Source organism: Pezoporus occidentalis, unplaced genomic scaffold (assembly GCF_034315485.1).
Source record: "Pezoporus occidentalis ecotype Australia unplaced genomic scaffold, CSIRO_AGI_Poc_V1 ctg37, whole genome shotgun sequence".
NCBI lineage: Eukaryota > Metazoa > Chordata > Aves > Psittaciformes > Psittacidae > Pezoporus > Pezoporus occidentalis.
In genome coordinates this window covers 2,277,937-2,305,635 of record NW_026915691.1, presented here as the reverse complement: position 1 = coordinate 2,305,635, position 27,699 = coordinate 2,277,937, and the positions used below count along the sequence as shown (strand labels likewise).

Below are 27,699 nucleotides of genomic sequence, written 5' to 3'. Positions count from 1 at the left end.
CTTCCTGGGAAGCTCTCCTGGAATTAGTGGTACAAACAGGCTTGAAAGGGAGTTTCTGTGGCACAGAATCATCTTGATCCTCAGGGAGTCTGTTCCTGAGGATGCTGAGGTTGGCAGCCACCAATGAAGAAATGTCCCTGACAGAGGTAGGGGGAGACTGAATCCTAGCTCACTGTTCATAAAACCCTTCCCTTACACTATGTGTGCAGCTGTGTACACACCTGACCCCCACCTCTGAGCCTTTTGGTTGCCAGGCAAAGGAGATGTGGGTCCAGTTGTTTATTTACACATCTGTTTTTCAAGTAAACCCCCTAAAATCTGTAGAGGAACGTTGGTCACTTGGCACAAGTCATTTTCCCTCTGGGGCCCACCCCTGCCAGCACTGTGGCTTTTGCTAGCAGAGGTGAATTGCCCGGGGCCTGGCTGTCACCAGTGGCTGGGGTGCACCAGAGCTCTGTACAACAAGAAGTTATTAATGCTGCTGTCCTGGCTGGTTGCCACGTTAGCTTACAGTCCTGAGTGTCTGCTGAAGGACCAGCTGGGGATCGTGGCATTCTTCCCTTCTCACTACGCTTACCTACTGTTAAACAGCCCCTGTGCAGCCTCTTAGCCAGGCACAGAGCTGCAGTTCCCATGTATAGGCTGGAGTTGGTCCCATGAAGGGCAGAGCCTCCTTTGCTCCTACAAAGGCCCAGCGAGCTGTGCAGTGCTCGAGGGCCCTTGTGCCTTCAAGTGGGTGCGTGCGTGTCAATGGGCTGCGCTTCATGGGCTTGGCAAGTGGAACTGGGATGAGGGGCTGGCACAAGCAGAGATGATTTCTCCAACACACAGGGAGCTCACATGCAGGTGCTAACCTGGTGTCTCAGTAGATAGACTGCAAAGGCAAGAAGGGTTTTTACTTGGAAAAAAGAACTGCAGTCTTTTTTAGGAGGACCTGGCCACATTAATTTAGCTGTGTGTCGGAGACTTGAAGCAATGATGGGGCAAGAGGGTGGCTGTCAGCAGCCTTTCCTCCATGGAACAGCATCTTTGGGGGTGATACGAAGCAGCAACATGCTCACATTGGCCCAGGGCCTGTAATGAGCAGCTAACCCAGATACAAGCCTCCTATGACGTTGGCTTGAAACAGGCTGGTGCCTGCTACTAAATATTCCCTCCTAAGCTAGTCTGAGTTTCAGCCTTAACGCGATTGATTTGTTCTGACCTCTTTTTATGGTGCTCTAAACAGCATCACAGTGAATTTCACATTCAAGCATGAAATGCTGACCCAGTCATTTTAAGGGCAAAGAGAAACATACTGGCTAGATGCCTCCTGCCCTGAGGGCTGGATGCCTGCGGTAGTAGAGTTGGGAATTGGAACTGCTACATATAAATTAAGACTTACCGTTTCAATTAAGCCATTTCTAGTTCCTGCTCCCTAGGTATATGTTTTCTTTTCTTCTGCAATGAACAGCAAGGGTTTGAACCGTTCCAGAGCAAAACTCGGAGGATGGTGTGTCTTGAGCAGAGAAATCAGGAGAAAGAGGCTATTAAACTGTTATTCAAGAATACTACCAAGGGATGGAGAGGAGGGGCTGAGACTTGGGACACTGAGCTGACAGCTGCTGTCCCTGAGCTGCTGCCTTTCTTCACCTTTACAGCCAAAGTCTGGATCTGTAGCTTCAGATTAACTGCATCTTGCAAGCTAAGTAGTGACAGGATACATCTGAATTTGCCCACTTTTGGTTCAGCTCTCCCACATCGTGCCCTCATCTGCACTAGGATGTGGGCTTAGCAGAGCACAGCCAGTGTGTTCCCCAGGACATTCACTGTGCAAAAGGGTCCCAATAAATGCAAGCTGTGCACTTTCCTATTGTCAGCAATGTGTCTGTGTGATGCCCTAAGCTGATACGTCTGTGTGGGGCTGGTATTTCGCAGCAGGAGATGAAGGCTCCTGTTGAGGAGGGCTCCCCACAGCCACAGTGCCCTTCAAGCGCCTGTTTCTTCTTTTCCAGCAATCCCCCTCACTGCGTATGGACCCATGGCAGCAGCAGCCGCTGCGGCAGCCGTGGTGCGAGGGACAGGTAACTGCCACCTTCCCCCCCAGCGCAGTGCCCGGTCACAGTGTCCGGTCACGGAGGTTTGCAATGGGCTGTGGGAGGGGGGTGGGAACGGGGTTGCACTTTTGGGATCTTCACTCTGTAGTTCTGCTGCCTCCTGTAGGCTCCACCCCCAGTCGCACCGGTGGATTTCTGGGCACCACCAGCCCCGGGCCGATGGCAGAGCTTTATGGAGCCGCCAACCAGGACTCAGGGGTCAGCAGTTACATCAGTGCTGCCAGTCCAGCCCCGAGCACCGGCTTTGGCCACAGCCTAGGGGTGAGTGTTCTCTGCCAGGATCTGGGGAGGAAGATGGAAAGTGGCATGGCCAGGGAAGGGGCTGCATCTCCACGGGGTGATGGAGGTGGGCAGCTCTCAGCCCACAGCCTGCTTTCTGGTTAAGAAACATCACCTGCCACAGCATTTGCTATACTGCTGGTGAGCCCAGAGCACAGGTGGACAGTGCAGAATGCAGCAGTTCACTTGGAGCTCGTGTCCCTGGTCTCCGCTGGCTTTCCCTGACCATTCAAGGTCTTCACTTCCAGACCTTTCCGTGATCTGGCCTAGACTTCCTAAGAGCTCATCTTGGCCCTGATGCAGGGTGTTGCGCTCTTTAGATGCGGCACCTCCAACTGAAACCAGCCTTCCCAGCATAACTGGATATGTGGTCGTAATGCTTCACTTCTTAAGAGTGGGGTTTTAACTCTTTTCACAGGGTCCCTTGATTGCAACAGCTTTTACCAATGGGTATCACTGAAGCTGGGGACCAAGGAGGCAGGAGGTAAGAGCTTCGAACAGGAATGGGTAATGAGAGAAGTTCTGAGCTGGCCCCTATGTTTGGGCACTCTGGGTGCTGCTGCGATGCTTCCTGGCCTGACCCAGCGTGCAGGAGGAGTTCTGTGCCCAGCCTGGGCTCCCTTCTGCACCAGCAGCTTGTAGGTTGAGTTTCTGCTTTATGCTTCTCAAGCTGGGAGTGCTGCAGAGGTCACCTAGTGTCTGGGTACAGAGAGGGTGGAAACAGGAGCACCGAAAGAGGAAAGGTCTGCAGGGTTGGCCAGAATCACAACCCAGTAGTGGTCCTGAGGGACAAGTTTGGCTCACTTGCATGGCTGGGGAAGCCTCCTCCATGCAGCTGGTTGTTCTCACTGCTGCTGAGATCCCTGTCTCCCAGGATTGAGGTGGGATTGAGGTTTTTCCTCTCCTGCCTAGGAGAAGGGCAGAAGGAAAATCTGAGTCTGATCAGTTCTGTTTCTGCTCCTCGGATGGGCTTCAGAGGGAGCTGGTGGGATGGTCTCTGCTTTGCAAGTTAGCTAGCTTAAGATGAAAATGAATTAACCCCCTTTGCCAGCTTTTCAGTAAGGAGGGCAAAACCTTGCAGGAAGCAGTGTCCCAACAGGACACTCCAGGAGCGCTGGAGAAGCGGCTGGACCCTGGCAGGTCACAGGCCTCCCGGGGGCCAGCAGTGCCACAGGCCCAGGCAGGCTGTGCAGCATGTGGGGCCTTGTTCCACTATTAAAGGTGGAAGCATCTCTGCTGTGCCCCATCCCTGTGCCCATGCGATGCAGGGCAAGCCTGTGCTGGGGCAAGTTTGGGTGCTGCGTGTTTCTGTGAGATCACACCGGGAGAACACCCCAAGAGAAAAGCTGTTGGTTGTTCTCGATCCCATCACTTCCCTCCCCTGCTGTGTCCCGCAGATTCCCCAGTGACCTAACCGAGGACAGCGAGCGGCTGGAGGATGGGGTGAGCCTCGGGGGATGAGCCAAGGTTACGTTTTTCTTGAATCAAACTGCACACTGCCGGCTGGCTGCCAGGCTCCTGCCGCCCTGCCCTGATCTCTGCCCTTGACCAGACCACACTGGACTGAACCCAAGGAGATCATCTCGCTTTCTTACTAACCACCGACGGTTTACGCTTCCCCCCCCGCCCCCAGCCCACTGATTCTTCTTTTATTTATTTTAGTAGTGGTTAGGTTTATTTTTTTATTTTTGTATCTTTGGGGGGGAGGGGGGGCCCTTACCCCTTCTTTTTGTTGTTTGCTCTTTCCCGAGCTAGTAGACCTATTTTATGAATTGGCTTTGTGATTGTGTTAGGTAGTTTTTATTGAGGAGTATTTTTATTTGGCTTTGAAACTGTTTGGAATATTTTCGACTCTGGTGTTGTTGTCGTCAGTGTTTTTAAAGCACGGTATGTGACAAGAATGCAGTTCTGAAGGGAAGAGAAGAGACGCAGAGAGAGCAAAGGCAGAGAGGAACTGCTGTATTTCTATTTTTTTTTTTTTAAAAGAAACTGTTTTTAATTGTTTCTGTTTTGTAAATGTGAGGCTTTGAAAAGTGTGAAACTCCAAGGATCCGAACGCGTTGGACACAGCTATGGAACAGAACAAATGTATATTTTGCTAAGTGAGAAACACTATCCTTACAGCTGGAAGAGCTTGGGGGTTTTTGGGTTGTTTTGTTTTTTTTTTTTCCTTAGGTTTAGTTTTCTGTGGGGTTTTCTTTCTCCTCCTGTATAATATGTAAATATTGTGAGCTGAACCTGGCTGCTGCCTGCAGCCTGGCTCCCAGGAGCAGCACCAGGTCCTGGACCTGGTGCCGCAGCGTGAGCAATACTCTCCAGCAGAATCCTGACAGGACTCCGTTCTTTTTTTGTACACCTTTTACTGTAAGATTTTAAGACCTCTGTTGAGATGAAAGGGGGGGTGGGGGGGTGAAACGTACCAGCCATCGGCTGGTTTGCTGAGCGGGTTAAAGCTGCTTCCAATTGCTCGATGTACAGACTCCATCACTGGGCTCCGTAGTGCCAGCCTCTGGCTTGGCTTTAGGTAAAGGGCTTTAACGCCATTGCTTGTCTTGGTTACTTTGAAAGGAATTCACTCTCCAAATGCTATCGCTTGTGTCAAGATTTCCTGGGAAGGGGCTCCTCCTCTGGAGGTGAGGGTATTGGAAGGGGTTTCAGCCAGGGCCAGGGGGAGGTTTGGGTGGTTGTTCTCTGAAGGGCAGGGCGCTGGGCTGGGGAGTCATTAATGGGGGAGGAAAGCATTAGGGTGGTGATTTGGGGGCGGGTTAAGGGCTTCTCAGGGATTATATGAATTATAGAATTGCAGCTTCCCGTTTGCTTTACTCTGTGTTCTAAAGACTGTGGGAATTTGTCCCTTCCTGTGCCAGGGGTGAGCTGGTCCCTTCTCCAGAACCTGCTGGGGCTTCCCCTGGTGTGATCCAGGCCCCTGCTAACAAACACTGTGCCAGGGGAGGTCTCCAGCAGCAGTACACGGGGCAGGTTTGGGTCTGGATTTCAGTGAACCAAAGACCTTGTTAAGGGGGGTGATTAAGCCTTTCATTAAGATGCAGCCAAACTCTTTTCCCAGGGAAATAACAGCTTCATCTTAAGTTTTAAAAATCATTCCCTCTCTTCCACCAAACTGAGCCCCTGTAAGGGAGAAGGGCATTTAGGAAAGGACTGGGAGGGCCACTGCGCTCACAGGGTCCTCTTCTCTTCCATCCTTTCCCTGTCTGCCAGAGCTTGTCCTGACCCAGGCGATGTGTTTGGAGAGTTCTGTTTAGGTAAAGAGGGTACGTAACAGATCAGTACTGAAAACACAAAGCAATAATTTTTGTTACTGAGACAAGAGTCTGTATGTCTGTTTTTTTAAATATTTCCTAATTAAAGAAGAGCTGCATTTTATTGGGTTTATTTTTATTCTATATACTTCAAATTTGGGTCTGCGGACAGCGCTTTCCTCTCTCTTTGGTAGACGCGCTGAGCTGCTTCCGTGCCCCCTCCAGACATCCAAGGCCAGTTGTGCTGCTGCTGGGCTGTGATCACTCTCTGGCCAGTGCTGCCGCTGCCTGGAGACTGGGGCTCCGGTTTCAGGGTGGGCATTTTTTTTAAAGGAATAAAAGCTGTGTTTTTAAGCCAGTAAGTTATTACACTCCCGTGTTTGTTCTCTCCACACCTGTAACCCTTTTTCCAGATTTCAGTTTTAAATTCCTAATAAATTATTTGAAAACTGTCCTTCTCTGTCATTATTTGGGGGTGGGAGGTTTTCACATGGACATCTCAGGTGAACTTGGACCTAGCCAGACTCACATCCTGCCATTAGGATAAAAGCCCCAGGCAGGGCTCTCTCTTCTGCTCCCAGTCTTTGGAGTGGCCCAGTTTCTGATGTGCGGCAGGTCTGGTTTTAACAGATCATGTCTCTTCTTTATGTTCCAGAGGTTTTGTATGGATACATGTAGATTGAAGAAGGGAGAAGCTACTGTGGTGCTCGGCAGTTTGGTGGACCAAGGAGGCTTGATCCAAGACAGTAAAATGTGGAGATGGGAAGGGAAGAAAAGTCCTTAACAGACAGCCCTGCAAGAGGAAGGTGAATTGTGACAGTGTGAAATAGCAGGGAACCCTGCACAGCAGGTCTTAAATACAGACAAGTCTTAAAAATACCTTAAGGCTCAACCCTGTAAGTTTAGGAACCAGCTGTAAGTTGGGATGTCTTCACAAGCATACCAAGCACCAGAGACTTGGTATGCAGCACAGGTTGGGGGAAGCCAAAAATAGCATTGGTGAAAAGCTTTTCCCTGCTGGGATTTTTCTCAGGAGGCATTCTAATAATGCTCACACGGCCACTTTCCCACACCTGGTGATCCTCTGGTTGAATACAAATGAGTGAAAGCCAAGATACAGCAGTTTTTTTTTCTTTGTGACTTAAAAAAAGCCAGTTTATTGGAAGTTTTTTGGCAATATCAATAATAAATTGGACGTTGAGAAGTGAGGAAAGAGGAACCAGGGTCTTAAAGTTCATAGGTAGGAGAACAGAGAAATAATAATTCTAAAAAGAGTAAAGGTGGCCAAAGCAGCAAAGGAGAAAGAAAACACTTCAGTGGGTATTGAAGGGAAAGTCAGCAGGTTGATCTGTGGGCAAAAGATGAAATTCTTTTCTCTGAGCTGTGATACAGACTGTCCTTTACCACAGCCTTTAATGTGTGCTCAGTGTTCTATTACGATATGAGAATCTTGACTCTGTAACGCAGCATCTGTTTGCCTTTAGGTAACCTCTAAGTGGGGAATACCAGAGAAAAAGAGCTTAGGAGAGAGCAAAAATGTTAGAATGTTGCATGTCTAGCTTTAACTAGATGTCCTATGGACATGTCAACATCCTGTGGATGTTATGGGCACCCTAGCATAGTTACAGACCCTTACAGAAACATGCATTTGAACCTACTGAAGGGTGGTGGACCCCAGGTCTCCTGAATAAGCACTCTGGTTTATTAGGCTGTTGTGGAAATGTGGGCTTTGCCTCTTCCTCCGCTCTTAAAAATGGAAGGTATTTTTGGTGCTATCAAGTGAGCTGCCTAGGATCTGTATCTTGAGTGTGTCAAAATGCCAAGCCTGTAGCCTTGACAGTGTTAGATCCTCTGGGCTCTAAACGCAAGTGCAGTGTTTGAACTTGCCCCCAGCTGACTCCAGAAAGCTTTTTCTTACCCGTTTTTTGATCTTTCAATGTTCCCAACTTGCCTCATGCCTTGGCATAGAGAAGAACCAAAGGGCCTGACTGAGTTCTGCATTGGTGATGGAGAAACTGCTGTCTCTAAACTGAGTCCACTGTGTGTTGAAACTTCTAAGCCCAGTTCAATTCCAGTGTAATTCTCTTACAGTCATGCAAACCCAGGCACTACTCCTTGTGTAAGCCCGACACAGAGGCTTTCCAGGTTGCCTTTGTTTCACGCCTAGTAGTACCTCCATCTCCTCTATGGTTTCAAAGTATAAAAAAGTTTGGGTTTTTTTTCAGTTCAGCTTATGCTAAATAGTCATTTGGGGTGAGTGGATGACTTGTACTCTGTTCTCTGAATTAGGCAAGGAGAATCCATAGATAAATACAGCATTAACCGGTTAAGTGGGACACCATAAAAGAAGATGCCAGTGTTAGCAGGATTGTTAATGGTGTGTGCCAGCAATTTCCAACATAACTACCACACTGCTACTGTTGTTGAGTAGAGAGTCCTTAAAAATGTCCAGATCTTTCACTTTCAGGCTGGCTTCTAATAGTAGCATTAGAAGAATTTGATAGCAAGAATCCAGAAAGCAAATATTTGCCTTCTTGGCTTTCACAGATTTAACTACCCTGGCCTTCAACTGGTCAAGTCACAACCTGCTGTCCACAGCCTTCCGATGGAAGGAGCCTGCATTTAGTAACATAAATAGTGGCTTGCTTATCTTGTACCCATGTCAAGGTGAGCTGCTTGTATAAAACCCCAACTTTCTTCAGCACCAGCCTCTCCATCAAGTCCTCTGAGAATGAAGTCCCTGGTCCTGCTCCTCGTGCTGTCTGGTGGGTAGGTGGCACTCGCCGGGACTGGTTACACCGTTCCTCACTCTAACCTTTGTGTCTTTTCCCAGTGGGTGCAGCCAGCGGTGCCGGCTTATCCCGGGCCGTGTGGGAGTTCCGCAGCATGATCAAGTGCACCATGCCGGACAGCCATCCTCTTCTGGAGCTTGCTGACTACGGCTGCTACTGCGGCTTGGGAGGCAGCGGAACGCCGGTGGATAACCTTGACAGGTTCGTAGGACTCCGCTTTTACAAACCCCTTTCCTTCCTTATGCTTTCATGGTTCTGGCCCTGCCTATAAATGTTCACCCAACTCTCTGGCTGCTGTGAATGAAGCTCTCTCCCAGAGACTGATTCAAGGAAAAACAGACGTGCAGTCTCACACCTTGATGCCGTATTACTAAGATAAAATATAATCCAAATAACTCTGTTTTCTGTGGCAGTTATGCTGCACTTATTCCAGCTCTTTTTAATGCAGCAGTGCTGGGCCAGGAGCCTGGATGCAGCTCTGCTCCCACTGCTCCATGCACAGCAACCAACACCTGCAGGGCTGAGCTGTAAAACACTAAGCAGCAGCTTAGAGATCACCCAAGTCTGATGGCCAGGACGCAGTGAGTTGTGTTGGCTGTCAGCTCTTCAGTGACCTGGCACCAATAGAGCACGTAGGGTAAATGCTGGCTTTTGCTTTCCTAGTGCCCAGCAGACCACCGTGAAGATGTTCCACTGAATAGATGTGTACCAGGCATCTTCTGGACCATTAGCTGGCATAACTGTGCCCCTTTGAGGTCCTTTGTATCTGCCCTCCTACCAATGAGTATCTCTTTTTGTGTTCAGTGACTAGTCAAAGCAATATCAGTGTATTTATGTGTCTTACAGTTCAGATGTGTTTCTGGTATTTTCTGACCTTTCCCTCCTTGTTTTCTAGGTGCTGCCAAGTACATGATAACTGCTACTCGCAGGCAAAGAAACTAGAAGCCTGCAGATTCCTGGTGGACAACCCCTACACAAATTCATACAGCTTCAGCTGCTCCAGCGGGCAGATTACATGTAAAAGTATGTCCACTTCCATGTCACTCCAACCATCACTCCAGCCTCTCTTCTGAAGGAATGGGGCTGTTACACTCCACACTTCTGTGGCACGATGGTGCTGGGCAAGTCCCTGCCAGGGGGTTGGTTGTTAGACACAGGGCACCTCACACAGGCACTGGGGTGGATATGGTCCATCTACCACACAGTTCCAAGTTTATTAAGATATATGGTATCAGCACATAGGGAAACTTGTCCCCTCTTCAGGGGATTGAGTGGCACTTTTCTGCTAGTCCTTTAATGCAGTAGTTAAGAGATCAGCGTGCTAACTGGGAAGTCGCATCCCTAATGTAATGGTGGAGCTTTCCAAGGGCACTGGAATGGGGATGAACAGCGGATAGGCTGGCAAAGGCCTGCGGGGAAGGAGAAGAGGGGGTCTGGCTCAGTTTTGCGGTCGCACCCCCAAACCGACGGCATCAGCGGGAGGGCTGCGCCCCGGCCGCACAAAGGTACCGCCATGGCTGCCGAAGGGAGGAGCTGCGGGTCTGACCGCTCCTGCTCTCTCCTGCAGGCAGCAACAACGAGTGCGAGATGTTCATCTGCAACTGCGACCGCTCCGCCGCCATGTGCTTCGCCACGGCCACCTACCACCCCGAGCACAGCAGGCTGGACACGGAGCGGTACTGCCGCTAGCGCCGGGCCGCTCCCACCGCAATAAACACCTTGCAACGCCCGCGGGCCTCGCTGCGCCGCGCTGAGGGAGCGCCTGGGGATGGCGGGCGGGGGAATGGGGGCGTGTCTCTGCCAACGGCCCACTGCGGCGGCCCCGCCCCGCGCTCTCTGATTGCCCAATGGGAGCGGGCGGCGGGAGCAGGTGCGCCCCGCGGGGCAGCCCCGCCTCCCTGCGCGGCCCCGCCACCTCCGCTGAGGTACCCGCGGGGTCGCGCTCCCCCCCCTGAGGTACCCGCGGGGCCGCGCTCCCCCCCTGAGGTACCGGCGGGGCCACGCTCCCCCCTCTGAGGTACCCGCGGGGCCGCGCTCCCCTCTGAGGTACCCGCGGGGCCACGCTCCCCTCTGAGGTACCGGCGGGGCCACGCTCCCCCCTGAGGTACCCGCGGGGCCGCGCTCCCCACCTGAGGTACCCGCGGGGCCGCGCTCCCCACCTGAGGTACCCGTGGGGCCGCGCTCTCTTCTAAGGTACCTGCGGCCCAGCGGCTGCTTACCCTTGCCAGGGTCTCTTCAGGTCTGCCCTCCCTCACCCTCCCGGGAAGCGTGGAGCACAGCCGCTGCCCCTCGGGCTGCCCCCGTGTCCCCTGCCGCGCTGCTGCCCCTCTTGGGGGTGTGTATCCCTCGGGGCATGGCTGTGTGAGGGGCTTGAGCCTCTGGCTGTTAGCTGCTCTGGGAGACCCTTATGAGGGAGGCCTGTGCCTGTCTAGCGCTGTGCGTCCTCAGGAGCTGGAGGGAAAGGGGAGACGTTGTCCTGGAAACCAGAGGAGGGCAGGGAGCCTCTCTAAAGGACCATATCTACCCCAGTTTTCCTGCCCTGACAGGGTCCTATGCCAAAGTCTCCACCCAGACTTAGTCCTGTCACACTACAAAGGTGGTTTTGCTGGCAGAGGCTTTCAGGAAGGTGTTGGTGAGCTGTGGCAGGGGCTGTTGTGACCCTGCTTCCTGACAGGGCAGGAGGAAGGCCATGCTTCATCACCAGGAAACAGCTCTCTTGCTTCCACCAGCTGGAGAATAGCATACAGCCCACCCTGTCATCTTTGATCAGGTACAGGATGGAGACCTTGGATGAGTTTGACGAGTATCCCCTCAGTGTATCATTTTGCAAGCTGATTTCATTAGAGGAATTTGAGGAGCAGTCCTTGCCTACACCTAGCAATGCCTGCGTGAACTGTACTCAAGACATGGAGCAGAGCCCAAGGATCTGCAAGAGGGCCCTGAGAAATCAGAAACAGATGGAGAAGGAAGCAGTTGGCTTGATACCTTATTTGAAGGTACTCGCAATGCTTCCCTCGTGAAGGTCATGGGATTTTTTGGGGGCATTGGGATGATAATGAGATGGTGAATTGCACTTTTTTGTCCTCTTACAAAAAGTGTGTGTCTCAGCTGGGTACTCTATCTTCAGGCAGATTGAGTCCTAGTTTTATACCAATATTCATTGCATATTTTTCCCTGGGTGTTTGTGTACAAAACTGTACAAAATGTTTTAATTTCCTGGAGATACTGAGCTTTTGGGGTCCTACACAGCAATCCTGAGGATGCTGGCTGCACTCCCACCATTGGCTTAGATGAATCATTCCTAGAGCTGGAAGTGCAAGATGAGGTCTCCTGTCCGTAACTGTTTGTAAAATAGTAAAGGTCCTAAGTGAATGCTACTGAAATACCTTTGTAGGGATAAATAACAAATCCCATTGTAGAGAAAGAAGTAAAATACCATTACTAGAAGAAACATGGTCCTTTCGAGCTCTGTCATCACAAGCAGGGAAGAGCTGAGGTGCAGTATGTCAGAAACTATTGGTATAATTTTTTCCTTGTAGTAGGAATTCTCTAGGTTTGAGGTGAGTAGTATATGTCCTGGTATCCAGCATTTGGGCCATGCTGGCCTTCCCTAACTAAGCTCAATGGGTAGATGAAGGCACCAATTCACTCTCTAGGTCTGACTCCATACAGGTTTTTATAAGCCTGCACTTATGTTTAGTCCCTTGATGATGTTTCACATTTACATGTCACTTTAGCAGCGCAAAGGACCTAACTGTAAATTTAAACAGTCCCCCTGAGCCAGCCCATAGACAGGGAATCCTCCCACATCATGTAAAGTGGGAGGCCCTAATAAATGGTGCAGCTGGGGAGGCTGAAGGGGTTGTGCAGGAATGTTGTGGCCAGAGCCTCAGAGCAGGCCAGTGATTGCTTTAACTGACTTACTGCCAGCTTGTGGGGAGTACAAATGCGAAGATCTTCTGCCATCCTGGTCTGTGTTTCTGTTTCAAGGCCAGAAGCAGAGCGCCTCAAATACCAGGTGCTCTGCAAGCATGGGAGCTCTGAAACCCTACACACACCCCCACAGCCGGTGTGTGAGATGTTGGGGGGATGATGGCCCTGTGTTGCAGAAGTGAAGTCCTAGTCTCTTATCTTTCTTTTCTCTATTGTTGTTTTCCAGGCCAAGATTTTTCGGGTTCTGCAGAGAGACCTGAATTACTGTAACTCTATGGGTGTTGCAGAGATGAAAGACAAAGTGCTTCAGCTGAGACAAGACATGCAGATTGCAAACAACTATGCTCATGGTAATGAGCGTGTTTCAGTTTCTATTTGGGCCTGGAGACCAATAGCAGACACTTGTACTGTTGCTCTTCCTCTCAGGCTCAGCTCTTCTTCTCTGCCGCTGTCTTTTTAGTGATGCAGAAGAGAAAAAATGCAGAATGTGGTAATTTTGTATCTTTCCTTAATGGGAAGAGAGAGGATCAGGGTGCTGCACTCTGAACTGCAGATATCATCTGTATCTGGAAGAGTGGTTTTAAACCCCAACTGGCTTGACCCTGTCTTTCACTTTCCTAAAGCAGTTTTATTCCTGATCATTCAGGAAAGACCTGGGGCAGAATAGTGGTACTGTTTATCTACCATGTCTTTCGTGGTTTTTCTCAGTAAACCTCAGGAAAGGCATGGGCCACAGTATTATGTCTATTGCAATGTGGAGAACAGATGCAGAGAGGCAAAGTGCCTTTCTGAATGTCACAGTGTGACTTCAGGATTAATCAAAGGACTGGGAGTTCACTCTGGTGTCATCCTTCCAAGCCTAGTGCCCTGCCCCCTGGGCAGCACTACCAAAGTTTCCTTCTTCACTTTGATTCCTCTGCGTGCCTCTTGGTTATCCTGTGGCCTCTGGGGCTGGGTGCCCCAGAAAATAAGAGACGTAAAGAATATGCATCTGTTAGAGCAGCAATGTTTATTAGAATAGATGGAAGAATGTTTGAGTAATAAATATGCAGCATTTTGAAAGCACTTACTGCTAGTGTTCCACAAACAAGGCACAGAATAAAACACACCCACTGAAGGGGGCGGCAAACCATTGAGTTGAAAATACTACTTTGATTTTCATTTCAGAGAGAGAACTTACTGCTATTGAAGTCTGTATCAAAAATTCCTTGAGTCAGAAGAAGAACTTAGGTCTCTGTTCAGTACTTTCTTCTCTGGCCCCAGGTCGAAGCCTGATTTTTAGTTTCCAGGCCATATAGGGGGTATATATAAGCCTCTAAGAAATTGGACAATTATCCCTCTTCAGTACTGCCTGTTCCTGCAGTTTGGGTCAGTGGGGCAAGGCCCTCACAGTGAAATAAATCAGATCCTGTGTGGTTCATATGCCAGCTGTTGCAGAGCTGCTTTTCCCTGCGTCTCTCCTCTCTGGGGCCTGATCCACTTCCTCCCCACTCTCCTGACTGGCCCAGCTCCTGTTGAGAGTGTCACTACCCTGCAGCTCCTTGGACACCACCTGTATGCCTAATGTGAGAAACCACACTGCTTACACTGTGTACACAACACCAAAAATCTCCTGTAGCCCACCAAGATGGAGTATAGGAATAGCCAGCTGTGCTAGACATAGAGAAGTCTGTGATGTGCAAAAACCCTCAAAGCCAGTCACTGCTCTGCTGGTATCAAGTGAAATAAGCAGCTATCAAAGCGAGTGCTCCACAGATTTTGTCATGCATTTGGTCTGGTGGCTGGGCCTGCTGGTGGGATGCCAAGGGTGTGGGATTCCAGTGCTGCTGGCATAGGAATGGGGACCATATATGTCTCTTAGGTCACCCTCTCTTACCCTGTTTTGTTGTGGAGAGTGGTCCTTGGAAAGACAGGCAGTATGGAGATAGGAACAAGGCTCAGAATACTTTCTTTCATGGCATTTTTGAGAGACCAGTGACTGTTTATTGAAGACTGGAACTCAAAAACTTTACCCAGCTTGTCTCTGACATTTTTAGTGACTTTCTGGATTGTGTCAGACTGCTTATGTCTACTAAAACATACTTGCTCATAGAGCTAGATGCTCTTTGCCACCTGGAGAGAAAAGAGCAGGTTCAATACAAATAGAAATACTGTTTCTGCTGTGGCTTTTTGTACATGCATGCTATTTATTCCAGTTTAATAGGCAGAAGTCTTTTTAAGACAGTGTGAACAGAACTGAGCATCAGTGGAGACTATTACAAGTGAGGGAGCAGAAGTGATGGCTTGCAACAGTGTGTACAAGCCATGAACCTGGCTTCCTAAATGTGAGGGTTTGCTGAGCAAGTGCTTAGATGCTCAGCTGCCTGTGCCCCATTGAGCTGAACTGCTTAAGTCTGCCTAGAAAGAACCTAGATATTCTGTTGATTTAATTGCTCTGTCATGCAGCCTTATCTCCTTGAGCTGCTGTTATCTCTTGGCAGTGAGGATGAGGTTCACTCGTAGGTCACTTGTTTCCTGTGCTTTGGCCTATGACTAGCATATGCTTCCCTCACACTGTATCTGCATGCGGGAGGTGGGTAAAAGCCTGCTGAGAGGACTTCTGCTCCCTTCCCCAAGGCACCAAAGGGTAGTGTTGTTTTAGTGACCAGTAAGACTGACTCCAGTTCTTCTGCATCCCAATAGTATGTGCCATAAAAGCAGGGCAAGGCTTTCTCTGCCCATTATGGAGAAGGAGCTATACCTCCTTCTGTATAAAGTGTTTGAGATGATTTGTCTGCTAAATGCTGTTTGCAAGTACTGTCTTTGTAACTGCAAAGCAATGGTATTGTGGGTTTGGTAACAGCCTGAGAGCATATAGTAAACTAGTTCAGCAGACGGTTAAGTGTAATAGGAGAAGCTGGAGAGGGAAAGGCCTTCAGTGTTATGGGTTCTGGTCACTGGAGGGTGCTGGCAGAGGAGGGTCCAGCCCACACCTTGCTGAAATGGCCCTGCAGCCTTCGTTGCTGCTCCCAAAGGCTTCTCTCCATGGGAATGGCCAGCATGAATTACAGAAGTTCAGGGAAAGCACAGAAAGGTGGCTGATATTCTGTGGACTTTTTAGAAGGTATTAACCCAGATCATCTGTTTTTCTGCTGAGTATAGTATTGCATATGCCTCTTTTTTTATCACCACCTGAGCAGAAAACACTACAATTGCAAGTCTCTACAGCAGAAACGTATTTCCTTGCTTTGCAAGACATCTGATTTATCTTCCATTTTGCAGGGCACCACTAAATCTTATTTCCTGGATTTTTTTTTGTGGTTTTCACGACATGTGAGCTCCATGTTTCATCAACCACCTTTAAAACCTTTCCTCTTTGATCGGCTTTTCACAGCTCCAGATTTCCCTCTGACTGAAAGGGCCAATCACCATAAATCCGTCAGAGCTTTTGGAATTGTCTTCAACCCATTTGGCTGTGTGCAACCCAATAAATGGAGGTTAGTATTCCCCTTTATGCTAAGCTGTGAAAGCACATCAGAAAGCATTTGCTTCTTGTCTCAAGTCCAGTGCTGTTTTTCCCCAAGCAACAGAGAGTCATCTTAGTGAGAAGGCAGCCTTAATCCCACGTGTGTGATAGCCTCAATTTCCTGAGGATCCTCTAGCTTCCCTTACCTGCAGGCATAGCTTCTTTATTATAGAAATAGTGGGAGCCTTGCTGCAGCCATGGTCAGTTCTGTGCACAGACACAGGAGCTGATTGTCAAATCCAGTTAAGTTCTGTCATGCCAAGTGCTAAAGAGGGTATCATCTGATTTTTGTCATGTGCCACCTGCTTCAGTGAGAAGCCAATCACTGCTACTCTCCCACCAGCAGCAGTTTGTGTCAGACACTGAATTCTGGGGCACAGATTGACTTGTTGCACATATTTAGTCTTTAGAGTTACTGAGTGCAGTTGGATTTTCTTCTCCTTGGCCCTTGCCAATGTGAAGTTATGAGATCACACTGGAAGTCTGGATGCAGCATGTGTCTAAATCTTTCTATACTTTTAAAAACTATTATTTGCAAGAGTCTTCTGATAAAGTGATAGCAGAATGTCCCAGAAATCCGCTTCCATTAGCAAAAATGCATCGTTTCTGATTTGCATATGCTGAAGCTGCATATGTTTCTGGGTCTGAACAAGGGCAAGCAGCACTTAGGTCATTCACTCCAAACTGCTTCCCTGGAGTGTATAAAAGTCACAGCTCTACATCGTGAGGCCTTCTAACACAAAATGCTCTCCCCCTTATTTTTAGCCTATTTTTATTTATAATTTCTTATTTATAATTTTTATATTTAGCCTATTTTTTGCCTGAGTGGGTATGAAGCTCTTATTGTCCATCTGTATCCCCTGCATGATTTCCTGTATCTATCAGGACTTAGGTGCACAGGTGACAGAACAGTTAGAACAGCCCACAGAACTAATAAGATAGGAGGAAATCCTTTGTGTTGTTATTCCAAGCGCATCATCCATCTCTTAAGGCTCCAACCAACCAAATCAAAGCTGTTTAACAGCTTATTTACCAGAATTTCCTGTCCCTACAGGAAAGAAAGCATCAGCCAGGAGGAATCTGGCATCTGAAAGGTATTTTCACAGTATCTATCAGGGATGAAAATGGCCAGACCAGTAGGACTGGGGAGGTAAAGTCCTCTGTTGGAAATTTACTCTCTCACCACTATTGTCTTTTCTGTAATCTAAAACCACAATTGGAAGGGCCAACTTAATCCAGATCTCAAAGACCCTGCACTGAGACACCATAGAGAATGGTGTGGTGATAAGAAACTTTGAGTTTGACTGAGACCCTCCTCATTCCTTCCCCATTGACTCTGGACACCCTCACAGGACTGTTGCGTTCAGTTGCTGTTTACCTGGGGCTGCCCTGGGACAGGTTGAGAGGAAGACGCCATCTGTCCTGCCCAAGCCATGAGTTTTGAAGGAATAGCCTGACGAAACCAGGAAGTTGGCACTGCTTTCAAATACTGTTTTTCCTTCTCACAGCCGCTAAGACTGGGAGAGGGCAACATCGGAAGAAGCACGCTCTACAAGACAGATTAAATCAACTTCATTCCAAGGTTCCTGAACCTCCCAAGTTCACCATGCCCAGGTTCTTCGGTCCTTTTCCAGAAGTCATGAATAAGCAGGTTTGTCAGTAGAAGCAATCTGACTGTTCGATGTGGGAGGCTGCCCTTACACCATACTCACCAGGCACAAATCCTCTGGGCCACCTGCAGGCTATGCTGCCCTCACTGGAGCACAGCATGTGAAATACCCTTCTCAGGCTGCAGGAGCCGATTACAGTTTGCTCTGAGAATTTGCCCAGAGAGACAAGATTTGCCAAACAGGAAGTAGCTTTTATTTGCTTTGGGTAAACCCAACTCTGCTTTCAGTGGAGTGGTAGAAAAATCCATTATAAGGCACTCTAAGCTCCTTTATCCAAACCTCAGGAGCTTGTCCTAGTAGGAACAGCTGTGAGGAAAAGGGAAGAGCATAAGTTGTTCATGCAACTAATTTAATGGTAAAAACCTGTCCTTGTGCTGTTTGATGTGTACTTTTCTTCATAGGGGGAGAGAGCTTCAACTTCAAGCCCTTATCTAAAATACTGGTGGACTGGTCTAAAAACAGTGAGCCAGAAAAGGTAGGCAAGGATTGAATCATGTGGAGGATAAGGCTGGCTTAAAGCAGACAAGATAGGTAGAAAGGATCTGCATTTCCTTCCGGGTGATGGGGGAAGACAACCCTGCTCAGGCACTGCAACACTATCTTTCTACAGTTTCAGCCAGTAACAAGATTACCGTCTTTTGTCTTTTAGGAACAATGTTTCTCCCCCCTTAAAACCCCGTCTTCCTTCCAAATTCACCATAGGCTGAGAGACTAAAGCTGAACACTAGTTTGAATACTGAGTTTGTTGTTTTCCCACAGCATGGCTAATTCACATCCTATAGCGCTCAGCCTTGGAGGTACCTATAGCTTTCTCCAGGCTAGTAAGTAGACCATTAAGCTGAGAAACACAAACTTTCAGGGTAGGTCTTTGCTAGCTACCTGCAATGCAGGTAGCCTCTTCTGATAGCTGCTAACTCTCTGGATTGCATCTTCCCACAGATAGTCTCCAGGGAGTGACAGGGGAAGGTGTCACTCAGCATTAAGAGTGATGCAGATCTGGCTCTTGGAACTTTAGGCTTTCTGTGGCATTTCTCAGCTGAGTAAACTCAGTGTTGTCTTGGAGAACGTGCTAAAGGGAGAAGTGCTCTAAAAGAAGTAAATTTTAATATTGCTGGATCAGCTTAGCAGAAAACCCCTTACTCCTTCATCTCAGCCTCATATACTTGTTGTATATATGCTCATTAACATACAGTCATAAACCATACACAGGAAATTTACTGTAATGTTCATTTACTGTAAGTCATTGCCCTAGTGACTTAAAAGTATATAGCATAATTAGTGGAGGGTCAGGGTAATGTTACTGTTTTATTAGTGATGCTGAAGAGACCCTGACTCCCTCCTACAGGCTCAGCTGCTGAACTGGAGGCAGGGAGAGCTGAGGGAGGTTTAGTTACCTGTCACATTGGCAATGCCAAGTCCTCACTGAAAGTTTTCTTGTTTTAGACCTCCTGGAAACGCTCCCACACCTCAGTCTTCTGGCTCCACTGGCACTCAACCTGCAGCCCCTGTTTCTAACACATCTACATCATGGAAGTTTCAAGGTGATACAGAAGAGGACACAGACAGCGAGTAACCTGGCCCCAGTTCCTCTGCTAAGGAGGCATAAATGTTTCTTCTTATGTGGAAAAGACATACGTGAATAAACATTCTGTGCAAGTGCTCTGGCTGTGTGTGGAGACTCCGCTATGCCTTGGCAATGGTTCTGCAAAAACTTTGCTTAGCAGACAGCTGTACTATGCTAAATATGGAGTGATTTCTGTGAGCTTTCTTCACCACCAAACACTGGATAGCCATCTCATTGGAAAGTGAGATCTCCATTGAACGAGAGCAGGATGCAAGTAAGGCTTCTGAACTTACCTTGCTTGGCTTCTAAATGAAGCCATCTCTCCTCTGACCCATAATAACCAGATCTTGAAATGCATTATGTATCTTACTTCCCTCTACCTTCTGCAGAAACTGGGTGTCTCCGTATCACTCAGATTCTGTGCTTTATTTCCTCCTGCCTGGCATGGATTTGAACCAACAGCAAAGCAAAAAAGAATTCTGCATGACATGGTCGGTTGTGCTTGCTTTGCTACTTGACCTTTCAGCAGCTGACTCTGGCATCCTTATTTCCAATTGCTTGTTATGGTTCTTGTCAAAATATTAATACAGGATATGTTATGTGGAGAGTAGGACTGGGGCATTTGGAAGACCCCAACAATTATCCTCCTTCATAGCCAGGAGGGAATTGGTAGATTTATGCAGAAGGTCAGGTCACAAAGTGTTACAGTCTGAGCAAGATTCTGTCTTTTACCCCATAAATGGTTTAATATGGTTTAAATTACCACCCTAAGGAGTAACAAAAAGTGGTTACTCAGTAGTGAGGGATCTCCTGTTAGGAGTGTGGAAAATTACATCTATTAATAGCTTCAGATTACCTCCTGAGGGAGACCTATTGTACAGATTTAGCTGTATTTTGCCTTTAATTCATCAGCTGTTAGTAATTACATCCTACATTTTGCAATGGAAAAAATGAATCTGAACTGGCTGTTGAGACTATACTTCAATCATAGGAGGGAGAGGAAATTACAATGCAAATAGTATCAATCTTGTAAACAATTTTAATTCACTACTTAAATATTCATTAATTAAATAACATTTTAAAGAAGTGCATTCTGGAAGACACAGCCACACTGAAAGCAGTGCTGGTCAAATTAGCTTAAAGTAACTCCTCTGGCATCTCCCCAGTATGCGAGTTTTTAACAGTTCAGGTAGTAAGCAGTTGAGCTTGTCAACTGCCAGTGGAGAGAAATGCTGACTCCCCTCCTTCCCAAAGATGTCAGCTATAGTCTGTGCTTTTAAATAGTATCTTACAAGAGCAATATTCTTGTTCAGCTTCTATTTTGAACTTTTTTTTAATTTTAATGACAACTGCAGTTCCTTTACCTCCTTTTCTTTGCATGCTCTACAGTTTCCCACTAGTGGTACTGGATCCTTCAGCAGAGCCTGTGGTTTTCCACATCGCCTGCCTGTGCTATAGCCTCAAGTTACCAGGTCAAAATCCCTGTCCCTTGTTCTTCCCTGGGGACGGTTATAAAAAAGGAAGTTTGTTATCAGATACAATAGTGTGATTATCCTGTCCCAGTGATTGAAAAGGCACTGTTTACCATAACAAAAGTAACCTCAAAACCAGAAGTTTTTTCATTATTATCCTCTTTTCCTGGTAAGTGCAGACAGCTTCAATGGAGAAAGCTGGTCAGATTGACATGTGCGGGGCTTGCTGCCCTCTCCTGGTGCTATCAAGGGCCGTATGTTGGATCTCAGCTGCCTCTTACATTGAGGTTTTCCCCTTTTAAGACGATGAGTCCTGCAGGAGAGGAGGGAAAAAGCTGCTTTATAGGTGGAATTGATTCTTTTAAACAGCATTGTTTTGATGAGGATTAGCTGGATCAATTCAACCAGGCAGAGCTTTTGAATTGTCAGTTGCAAAGGCAAGAGTATTGATCACGTTCTCCGAATCTGCAGATGATCCCCTTAAGGTTTCTGATAGAGATAAATGGATTGGAACTCAAAGCTGCTGGGTCTTCTGGCTACTCTTGCTCTATTTTCTGATAACGTTAGCACTTTCTGTTTAAGCTCATGAGAAACAGTATCAAGGCCCATCAGCACATCTCAGTCTCAGCATTTGATGGGAAGCCACCTTCTTACCCTGTAAGGTGACTGACCAGGGCAGGTACTCACCTTGTAGGAATAATTTTACCCCTGATGGCTCCTGAAGCTCAGCTTGTTGGGTCAGGCGCAACAATCAAAGGCAGCAGCTCTCCACAGCGGGCATTCAGTTTTAAGGACGCAAAGTGATCTAACCTTGTGGGGCCAATGTTAAGGATTGCAATTGGCAGCTGCTTATCCCGGGCAGCAAGAGCAAACCTGTAACCAGAGTATACCTGCAGGAATACCAGAAGACAAAATTTCCAGCATCTTAGGCAGCAGAACTGCTACAGAAAGGAGTAAGGAAAGTAAAACCAGTTGCTGTTGGCAGTGGGAAAAGGTGCTGTATGTACATGCCGTATTAGGCAGTTGTTCAGGCAGGAAGTCATCCAGGAGTGCATAGAAAAGAAAAGCTCTTAACCTCTGTCAGTGCAGGATTTGCAGTTTCACAGAAATTGAAACTTCACAGTGCATTAATGGGAAATGTCTTTCAGTAAATCTCTGCAGCAGTTTTTATTAGTTATCACTGGCACTTAAACGCTTCTACTTTGATGGTTCTCACATGGCTCAGCTTAGGTAGGACAAGAATGAACCTAAGGCATTTCAATCATTCCTGTACAAAGGATTATACGCTTAAGAAGTGCAAGTTCAAGGAATTTGTCTCCAGTATCCTGAAGCCAAGAGAATCAACAATCAGGCAGCCTTGGTTTTACCTTGTTCTGGGAGGTGTTAAGAGTATTTTTTTTTAATGTAGTAGAACTTGTTCCTGGAAAGAAAACGCTCTTAGACAAACTCTATTCCAAAAGCTTCCACAGGTTAAACAACAGGGGTTTCTAAACTACCTTACCTTATAGATAAGAGGCTAATGGAAAAAACACATTGTGATACAAAGGACAATCCTGGCAATCCTAAGAAGAAAGCAGAGATATTTCTGCTCTCTTATTGAGCATTTAATTAGGAATTAGAGGACCCAAAATCTGGTATTTCACACAGTGTGCCATGAGGCCCAGAATGCTGCCAAAAGCTAAAAAAACTAAGCACAAAGATATGAGGTGGTGATCTCTGCGGGACTGAACTGTATCAGGCATCTTGGCTTTAGGGACAACTGTGAACCTACAATTTCCTGATGGAGGAGGCACAAGAGAGAGATCTGAATGGAGTTATTTCTAGCAGCATGAAGTAGACTGGCAACAGAGTGACAGGGAAGCCCAAACAGGCCAACTGTGAAGCCAGATCCCAACCAGAGTAAATGTAAAATACAAAGAAGCTCTGGAGAGGCTGTTCGGATCCACAAGCACTAGTCCTAAATCGTGGGAGCAAGGATTGTTGCAGGCAGAGTACCACAGAAACAGGAAATGCAGTGTGTGAGGAAAACCTACTTACCTGCATAGAGGATCCTGCCACCAGCATGGAGTCTGATTCTGCCAGGCGCTGATGCACGAAATTCACTTTCTCTGGGCAAACTGTGTCTCCAAAGAATGTTACGTCGGGCTTCAGGATTCCACCACATTTACAGCAGGCTGGGACTTGGAAATTACACACTTGCTCATCCGTCAGGAAGACATCTCCATCTGGAGCCACACCGAATGCTTCAGCTTTCCAGGTAGGATTCAGAGCTTCAAATTGCTCCTGAAGCTCAGAGCGCAAGATCTGGTCTCCACAGGCCAGACAGAAAACCCTGAAATTCAGAGGAAAGTCTTAACAGAGAGTTCCACGTGAGCTGAAGAGCTGGAGTCTGCTATTTTTTCCTTAGAAGGCCTGGAAGGTCTATTGTCATCATCCACATTTATTTACCAAATAGTACAGGTCAAGCAGCTGTCTTTCTACCTCCCATTGTTGCTCTGTAGGAATGCTCTAAAGGAAGCACTTTGAACCCTACCGGCACCCTCTCTCCCAGTTCAGGACGTGCTTTTGCATCTGGAAACTGTGTGATCACTGCCAGGCTGTGGTGGCCCTTCTCCAGTCCACTCATCCTGTGCTTTTCTAGCACTATCATGCTGCATAGCCCTGGATAATCCTTTTGTCCTCTTCACTAAGAGGACGTTTGTTGTAGCAAGGAAAGGGGAGTTTCTGGCTGATTCAGGCTTCAGGGGAAATGATACAAACACTGCTCTAACAAGACAGAGTAGTGGTCATGTTTCTTAAATAGTGTGCTGAGAACAGCACTGTTCTGTGATCTTTTCCTCCACCCCAGCCAAACACCACCTTTGAGCATCTCATGTTCAGGAACATAGCATTGACATTGTGCCTCCTTTCTCAGCATCTAACACAGTCACCCTGAACAAGCGACCAGAGGATCAACCATCATCTACCACCAGACATTACCTGTGCGTGCAGCCGTGCAGCTCTGTCAGGCGCTGGCTCCCGGCCTTGGTGTGAAGGGCATCCACGTTCTGGGTCACCAGCCAGTGCAGCTTCCCCAGCTTCTCCCAGTCTCTTAGGACCAAGTGTGCTATGTTTGGCTGGTAGGAGGAGAACTGGGGCCAGCCCACAAAGTTCCTTGCCCAGTACCGCTGCCGGGCACTGGCACTCCGGATGAACTCAGCATGTTGCATGGGCCGTCTGTCTGTCCTGGCATAGAGCCCAATGCCTTCAGAGCGGTAATCTGGGATCCCTGATTCAGTTGAGATCCCAGCTCCAGTTATTACAAACAGCCTCTTGAAGTTAGAAACAAAGTGCTGCAGCTTCTCTACTTCTATAGGATCTGGGGGAAGGCAGGTTGGCACGAAAGCCAAGTTTGGAGAGGTTCTGGATGCAGAATGGGATCTGAAATTATGGAAGCTGATCGTTCTGTGTATTCCAGGCAACTTCCTAGCAGAGAACATATTCACCTAAAAGTCAAGAACAGAACACATGGCAAGTAAAAGAAAGCAAAGCGCATGTCCTTAATTCCATTTTCATGGGATTTTCTGGAAAACTATGCTAAGTATTCTTTGCTTTTTTCTTTTTTTTGGTAAAAAACCACAACTTATTTTGGAAATGTTAAATAATTAAAGGCCTAACCTCTGAGGACAGTGTTTGCATGTCCCTTTGACTGAGGGCAACACTGAGGACTACTCAAGGTACAAGGACAAAGTAAGCACCCCTGACTCGCAGGATTCCCAGTCTTGCATCCTGGTGTGAAGAAGAGCTGCCTAACAGGACTTGTGAAGAGCCCAGAGAGCCCTAAGCATGCAAAGTCTTTCCTAGGTATGTGCAACAGGGCAGAGAAGAAATGGCAGGAAGGCCAAGCACCCAACCCCAGAGGCACTCCCTGGCTGGTTCCTCCCCGGAAGACCCTTGCTCTGCCTTCTTTAACATTCTGCTTGTTCCAGTTCAGTCCTTTGCACGTGTTGTGGGAAGGAAAACAAAAACCAACCTTGAAATATTGCTTTTCAGGACAAAGACCTTGACTGGAGTTACTCCTGGTGCAGAACAGTCCTTGAAGTGGAGCTGCGGGTGATTAAGACACTGCCTAAATGCCTCTGGTACCTCCTGCTTTGTGGGTGCCACCTCCTCAGAGTCAGTGGAAGGTGAGGGAGCTTTGCTTCTCCAGCAGAAACCAGGGACTTTGCTGAGAAAGGAGCATCACCCAAATGTGCCTGGCAGGTAGGAAAGGAGGGATATCCTGCTTTAAGGGAGGACTGGTGTGCCCTACTGGGGACAGGCAGGATGGCTTTGCTGACAAGTAGCCTGGAACTGTGTGCAAGATCTGTTGTGACAGGAGTGGATTGGTTTGGAGCTTGATTTTGTCTGGTTTTTCTAGCAGTCTGCAGTTCTCCTTTCTCCCTTTCACTCTTTTAAAACTATTTTTCTGGGCTTCTCCATGGTTTTGCATACAAAGTACAAAATGTCTGGAAAGAAACAGTACTGAGAATTGACTGCCTGGTATTTTTCCCTCCCACCATCTCCCTTAGCCGGGGGGCTTGTATGGTATCTGGAAGATGGAGGAAGGAGTTTAATTATCAGAGCTATTTAGATGCCTGATAGTCTGGTGCTTAAAGCTAGCGTGGTCATGTGGGACACCTGAGTGCAGATTAATGCCACTCCTGCCCTCCTCATCACAGATTACAGGGAGGACACCTGAGGGACTGGATCTCACTGGGAGCCCTCAGCCAGCCTCAGGTCCCCTTCAGGTGTCACAGGCAGTGGTTTGAAGGAGGGCTCTGTGCAGCTTGTCAGCTCTCAAAGCACGTGGGCAGTTCCATAGGTGCTGCCTACAGGAAAGCTAAGGAAGTGTGGGCTTGATGATCAGGTAGTGAGGTGGATCAAGAACTGGTTGGAAGGAAGAAGACAGAGAGTTGTGGTCAATGGCGCAGAATCTAGCCGGAGGTCTGTGACTAGTGGAGTCTCTCAGGAGTTGGTGCTGGGACCAGTGCTGTTTAATATTTTCATCAACGACCTGGATGACAGAACTGAATGTACCCTCAGCAAGTTCACTGGTGATACTAAACTGGGAGGAGTGGCTGACACACCAGAGGGCTGTGTTGCCATTCAGCGAGACCTGGACAGGCTGGAGAGTTGGGCGGAGAGGAACTTGATGAGATTCAACAAGGACAAGTGTAGAGTCTTGCATCTGGGGAAGAACAACCCCATGTACCAGTACAGGTTGGGGGCTGACCTGCTGGACAGTAGTGAAGGGGAAAGGGACCTGGGGGTCCTGGTGGATAGGAGGATGACCATGAGCCAACAATGTGCCCTTGTGGCCAAGAAGGCCAATGGCATCCTAGGGTGCATTAGAAAGGTGTGGTTAGGAGGTCAAGAGAGGTCCTCCTCCCCCTCTACTCTGCCTTGGTGAGGCCGCATCTGGAATATTGTGTCCAGTTCTGGGCCCCTCAGTTCAAGAAGGACAGGGAATTGCTTGAAAGAGTCCAGCACAGAGCTACAAAGATGATTAAGGGAATGGAACATCTCTCTTATGAGGAGAGGCTGAGGGAGCTGGGACTCTTTAGCTTGGAGGAGACTGAAGGGTGACCTCATCAATGTTTACAAATATGTAAAGGGTGAGTGTCAGGATGATGGAGCTAGGTGTTTTTCAGTGATGTCCAGTGATAGGACAAGGGGCAATGGGTGTAAACTGGAGCATAGGAGGTTCCATGTGAACATCAGGAAAAATTTCTTTACTGTGAGAGTGACAGATCACTGGAACAGGTTGCCCAGGAGGGTTGTGGAGTCTCCTACGTTGGAGATATTCAAGGCCTGCCTGGACAAGTTCCTGTGTGATGTACTCTAGGTTACCCTGCTCTTGCAGGAGGGTTGGACTAGATGATCTTTTGAGGTCCCTTCCAACCCTTAGGATTCTGTGATTCTGTGAAACCTGCAGTGCCTGTGAAGTCTGGGGCAGCTCTGGGAAGTTGGAGGGATTCAAGTGGTGAACTTACTTGTCTAAAAGGCTGCATCAAAGTACATGTGATGAAGTGTGTGTCAGTGCCTGGATGGTTTTTAGACTCCTGCTGTGTCTAAATGGCTTTGCCTCAAGTTGCCAGTTTCCCTCAGTACCAGTTCTGTCAATAAATGGAGCAATATTTAAATACATTTAAAGTCTGGGTGTTCAGCTGTATCATGACACTAAATTGATGCTAGTGGCAAAGAGCAGGTTTGCCTCCGTTAATCTCCTGTTCTCAAATCTTTGTGTCATCATCAGTTGAATTACAGGGAAGATCTGACTTCCTCCATAGTCTGAATTACTTTTTCAATCTAAGCAGTGGATTCCGTTCACAATTATTTTTGCCTTGTTTTGTTGTTTAGCAAGAGCTGTGGTAGGCTCTGAAGAGGTTTAATTTTCCATCTGAGTTAATTAGAAGGGACAAAGTCTCCCCCAAATCCTTTAATTTGTTTTGAGAATACCTTCTGTCATGATGCTCTCGAGGCTGTCAAGGCAGTTTGACAGTATTTCAATTGCTTCAGCTGTTGAAAACTCTCAATTCCTGTCCCTTTCCATTAAAAGATCTCTCAGAAAGAAATGTTGTGAAGAGAATGAAATGGAGACAAAACATGGGTCTGCCCAGAAGAGGAAAATAACAGATGAATTTGAGAGCTGCTGTAAAGTGAGGAAGCAGGGCAGGATAGGAGAGGAAACACAGAGTGCTTCCTGTGAAATGCAAAGCGGCTTTTACAATGAAACTGCTCAGATTATAACAGCTGCTCTCTATAACAAGAAAAACTCTTCCAACGCACCTATCGAGATCTGAGGCTGGCATCCAAGGGGCTCCACAGGCAGAGATCATACAAGTGCCGGGCAAGAGATAAACATGTTCCTAGCAATGGTACCAGGCCAGAAGCCCAGAAGGAACCCCACGTCATCCCAGTCTCTTGTATTGTAATAATGATGGGGGGTGGCCCTGACCCGTGCACGTGTAATGGAATGAATGGAGTGGTAGGGGAATAATACCCCAAATCTTACCTTCCCTGACGCCGCCGCGGACAGAAAGCGCCGCTCTGCCGGAAGCAGAGAGTTCTGGGAAATGTAGTTCACGAAGAAGTTAAGCCGCAAGC

At 47.8% G+C, this 27,699-nt stretch overlaps 4 protein-coding genes across 14 annotated transcripts in view; 3 read left to right on the top strand and 1 right to left on the bottom strand.

Annotated features, from left to right (window-relative positions):
• Nucleotides 1–6,089, top strand: part of MSI1 (musashi RNA binding protein 1) — a 31,170-nt gene extending 25,081 nt beyond the window's left edge. For 5 of the 9 annotated variants that reach the window (XM_062631222.1, XM_062631219.1, XM_062631224.1 and 2 more), the window contains 4 exons: nucleotides 1,995–2,063; nucleotides 2,185–2,357; nucleotides 2,794–2,859; nucleotides 3,773–6,089. In XM_062631222.1, coding sequence (XP_062487206.1) covers nucleotides 1,995–2,063; nucleotides 2,185–2,357; nucleotides 2,794–2,835 — 284 coding nt within the window. In that variant the 3' untranslated portion in view covers nucleotides 2,836–2,859; nucleotides 3,773–6,089. Of the gene's footprint in view, nucleotides 1–1,994; nucleotides 2,064–2,184; nucleotides 2,358–2,793; nucleotides 2,860–3,690 lie in introns of all 9 variants that reach the window. The other 4 variants (XM_062631223.1, XM_062631221.1, XM_062631220.1 and 1 more) reach the window with 2 other exon arrangements.
• Nucleotides 6,090–8,277: 2,188 nt separating this feature from the next.
• On the top strand, nucleotides 8,278–10,152 carry PLA2G1B (phospholipase A2 group IB). Its single transcript, XM_062631635.1, has 4 exons — nucleotides 8,278–8,400; nucleotides 8,469–8,628; nucleotides 9,323–9,450; nucleotides 9,995–10,152. The coding sequence occupies exons 1-4, from the start codon at nucleotides 8,367–8,369 to the stop codon at nucleotides 10,114–10,116; spliced, it is 444 nt and encodes a 147-aa protein (XP_062487619.1). The 5' UTR covers nucleotides 8,278–8,366; the 3' UTR covers nucleotides 10,117–10,152.
• A 300-nt stretch (nucleotides 10,153–10,452) lies between these two features.
• LOC134170112 (uncharacterized) lies at nucleotides 10,453–19,199 on the top strand. Its single transcript, XM_062631199.1, has 6 exons — nucleotides 10,453–10,502; nucleotides 11,102–11,423; nucleotides 12,587–12,710; nucleotides 17,374–17,516; nucleotides 17,937–18,010; nucleotides 18,979–19,199. Exons 2-6 carry the CDS (start codon nucleotides 11,205–11,207, stop codon nucleotides 19,106–19,108), a joined length of 690 nt encoding a protein of 229 aa, XP_062487183.1. The 5' UTR covers nucleotides 10,453–10,502; nucleotides 11,102–11,204; the 3' UTR covers nucleotides 19,109–19,199.
• Nucleotides 19,200–20,120: 921 nt separating this feature from the next.
• Nucleotides 20,121–27,699, bottom strand: SIRT4 (sirtuin 4). 3 transcript variants are annotated; one of them, XM_062631198.1, is made up of 6 exons: nucleotides 27,608–27,680; nucleotides 24,584–24,806; nucleotides 23,551–24,056; nucleotides 22,609–22,903; nucleotides 21,259–21,461; nucleotides 20,121–20,884 (listed from the first exon to the last, which is right to left on the bottom strand). In XM_062631198.1, the coding sequence occupies exons 3-5, from the start codon at nucleotides 24,048–24,050 to the stop codon at nucleotides 21,297–21,299; spliced, it is 960 nt and encodes a 319-aa protein (XP_062487182.1). In that variant the 5' UTR covers nucleotides 24,051–24,056; nucleotides 24,584–24,806; nucleotides 27,608–27,680; the 3' UTR covers nucleotides 20,121–20,884; nucleotides 21,259–21,296. The 3 variants fall into 3 exon arrangements, with proteins under 3 accessions (XP_062487182.1, XP_062487180.1, XP_062487181.1); XM_062631196.1 differs by lacking the exon at nucleotides 24,584–24,806 and having other exon boundaries at nucleotides 27,608–27,699; XM_062631197.1 differs by lacking the exons at nucleotides 24,584–24,806; nucleotides 27,608–27,680 and adding an exon at nucleotides 27,382–27,573.

What these genes read in the sequence shown, in the direction of transcription:
- SIRT4 (XM_062631196.1), bottom strand. Translation starts at nt 24,050, where the DNA reads ATGTTCTCTGCTAGGAAGTTGCCTGGAATACACAGAACGATCAGCTTC. An exon ending in CTGCACGGCTGCACGCACAG is followed by an intron (nt 22,904 to 23,550) that starts GTAATGTCTGGT and finishes TCTGAATTTCAG; the next exon opens with GGTTTTCTGTCTGGCCTGTG. An exon ending in TGGCAGGATCCTCTATGCAG is followed by an intron (nt 21,462 to 22,608) that starts GTAAGTAGGTTT and finishes GTATTCCTGCAG; the next exon opens with GTATACTCTGGTTACAGGTT.
- LOC134170112 (XM_062631199.1), top strand. Translation starts at nt 11,205, where the DNA reads ATGGAGACCTTGGATGAGTTTGACGAGTATCCCCTCAGTGTATCATTT. An exon ending in GCTTGATACCTTATTTGAAG is followed by an intron (nt 11,424 to 12,586) that starts GTACTCGCAATG and finishes GTTGTTTTCCAG; the next exon opens with GCCAAGATTTTTCGGGTTCT. An exon ending in AAAACAGTGAGCCAGAAAAG is followed by an intron (nt 18,011 to 18,978) that starts GTAGGCAAGGAT and finishes TTCTTGTTTTAG; the next exon opens with ACCTCCTGGAAACGCTCCCA.
- PLA2G1B (XM_062631635.1), top strand. Translation starts at nt 8,367, where the DNA reads ATGAAGTCCCTGGTCCTGCTCCTCGTGCTGTCTG. An exon ending in CCGGTGGATAACCTTGACAG is followed by an intron (nt 8,629 to 9,322) that starts GTTCGTAGGACT and finishes CTTGTTTTCTAG; the next exon opens with GTGCTGCCAAGTACATGATA. An exon ending in CGGGCAGATTACATGTAAAA is followed by an intron (nt 9,451 to 9,994) that starts GTATGTCCACTT and finishes TCTCTCCTGCAG; the next exon opens with GCAGCAACAACGAGTGCGAG.